The 1,891-nt window shown below is 52.4% G+C and overlaps 1 protein-coding gene and 1 long non-coding RNA gene across 2 annotated transcripts in view; one reads left to right on the top strand and one right to left on the bottom strand.

Moving 5' to 3' along the window:
- Window positions 1–238: 238 nt before the first annotated feature.
- The window catches only part of LOC108804173 (hydrocephalus-inducing protein homolog), a gene marked incomplete at both ends in the record, with an annotated part of 3,234 nt that continues 1,581 nt past the window's right edge, over window positions 239–1,891 (bottom strand). Inside the window, 2 exons of the mRNA XM_018575930.1 lie at window positions 239–324; window positions 792–952. Coding sequence (XP_018431432.1) covers window positions 239–324; window positions 792–952 — 247 coding nt within the window. The remainder of the gene's footprint in view (window positions 325–791; window positions 953–1,891) is intronic.
- On the top strand, window positions 336–672 carry LOC108804174. Its single transcript, XR_001942338.1, has 3 exons — window positions 336–403; window positions 465–495; window positions 557–672. It is a non-coding gene; the product is annotated as an uncharacterized LOC108804174 (long non-coding RNA).

The raw sequence follows: 1,891 nt of genomic DNA, 5'->3' as shown, positions 1-1,891 counted from the left end.
ATACAATTCCCTCGTAGCACTCTTATATTTTGCCTACTCAGCCCCATAAAGGAGATGTAATGGGGTCCCATCATCTTGGTGGTCACATGACCCGCATCCCCCGCGCTCCACCAACCGGCACTCCTTACTAGAGGTCATTATGTTTCTTGTGTTCAGTAGTGGTCATGTGATCATAGACAGCAAATCAGCACCACCCATCACCAGCAGCTTAGTGCAGGGATACACAGAGTCCATTTACCCTTCTCTGTGCTTCTGCTCTGTCCTTCCATCTGGACCTCCCAGGAGAACTCAAGCTGGACAGTACCGCTATTCTGTAACAGGAACCTAAACACAGAGAAGAGGTCAGTTCCTGCACACAGAGACATAGAGGAGTTCAGTTCCTGCACACAGAGATAGGTCAGAGGTCACACAGAGATAGGTCAGTTCCTGCACACAGAGATAGGTCAGAGGTCACACAGAGATAGGTCAGTTCCTGCACACAGAGATAGGGCAGAGGTCACACAGAGATAGGTCAGTTCCTGCACACAGAGATAGGTCAGAGGTCACACAGAGATAGGTCAGTTCCTGCACACAGAGACATAGAGGAGGTCAGTTCCTGCACACAGAGACATAGAGGAGGTCAGTTCCTGCACACAGAGACATAGAGGAGGTCAGTTCCTGCACACAGAGATAGGTCAGAGGTCACACAGAGATAGAGAAGAGGTCACACAGAGATAGAGAAGAGGTCACACAGAGATAGGTCAGAGGTCACACAGAGATAGGTCAGAAGTCTGGGTGGTCTCGGCACTCACTTGTACACGCGAGTCTGATACAGGAGGGTGTCCCGGAATTTGATGTCTTTAGAGCTGGCCTTGTACTGAGCGTAGTCCACGGCCGCACTCACCAGCAGCTCCACGTGGCGGGACCCGTCATCCAGAAGTGTGTGTGTCGGTTCCGGGTCCGTCTCTATCACCTGCAGACACATGTTCATTATGGGAGCTGCACCGCTCCGGGGGAACTCCGCTGTGCACACGTGGGGCCCCCCCTGCACAAGACACCGGCCCACCCTTCCTGCCATCACAGACCCGCCACATCCCCCCCAGAACCGGCTGATGTCTGACTCTCCATCACCCAATGGTACCAGAGATTCTCCAGTACAACCTCTGACAATGTTGCCTAACGCCGGCCCCCCTGTACTGGTCTCCAGCCATACTGCAGCCCAGGTCAGAGGTCATTCCATCATACGCCACTTCTTAACCACTGACACCACCAAGCTTCTAATTCACTTCCCGGTGGTCGCTCCCCTAGACTATTGTGACATCCTATGCTCCCCTCCAGAGCCTCTCCCATCCTCTGGAACTCCCTACCCCAACCTGACGGCTATCTCCTCCTCTGCCCACCTCATCTCTTCAGGGAAGCCGATCCCGCCTCCACCTAAAGACTGAACTTCTACTTCCTCCCATCACCTCCTCCCTTTTATCACCTCCTCCCTTTTATCACCTCTTCTCCCTTATATCCCCTCCTCCCTTTTATCACCTCCTCCCTTTTATCACCTCCTCCCCTTTATCACCTCCCCCCTTTTATCACCTCCTCCCCTTTATCACCTCCTCCCCTTTATCACGTCCTCCCCTTTATCACCTCCTCCCTTTTATCAGTGCGCAAAGTGTTGGTGCGTCATAAATACCACAGAAAACTAATAATAACATCAGAGCTTGGTGACCGGTCAGGCCCGGATTTCCCCACAAGGCCACCGAGGCCCGGCCTCGGGGCGGCAGGGCGGCAGCGGCGTCCTTGTGGGGAAGTTCCGGGCGTCGGGCGGTAAGTTGCCCTCTCTACATTCAGTCCTGCTTTGCACAAAAAATTAAATTGATAAATAAAAAAATACAAATTAAATAAATAAAATGTAAAAAAA

The sequence above is a fragment of the Nanorana parkeri genome, unplaced genomic scaffold, assembly GCF_000935625.1.
Source record: "Nanorana parkeri isolate BGI_ZX_2015 unplaced genomic scaffold, ASM93562v1 scaffold5815, whole genome shotgun sequence".
NCBI classification, from domain to species: Eukaryota; Metazoa; Chordata; class Amphibia; order Anura; family Dicroglossidae; genus Nanorana; species Nanorana parkeri.
The sequence above is the reverse complement of the archived record's forward strand: the minus strand, read 5'-3'. Positions and strand labels throughout refer to the sequence as shown.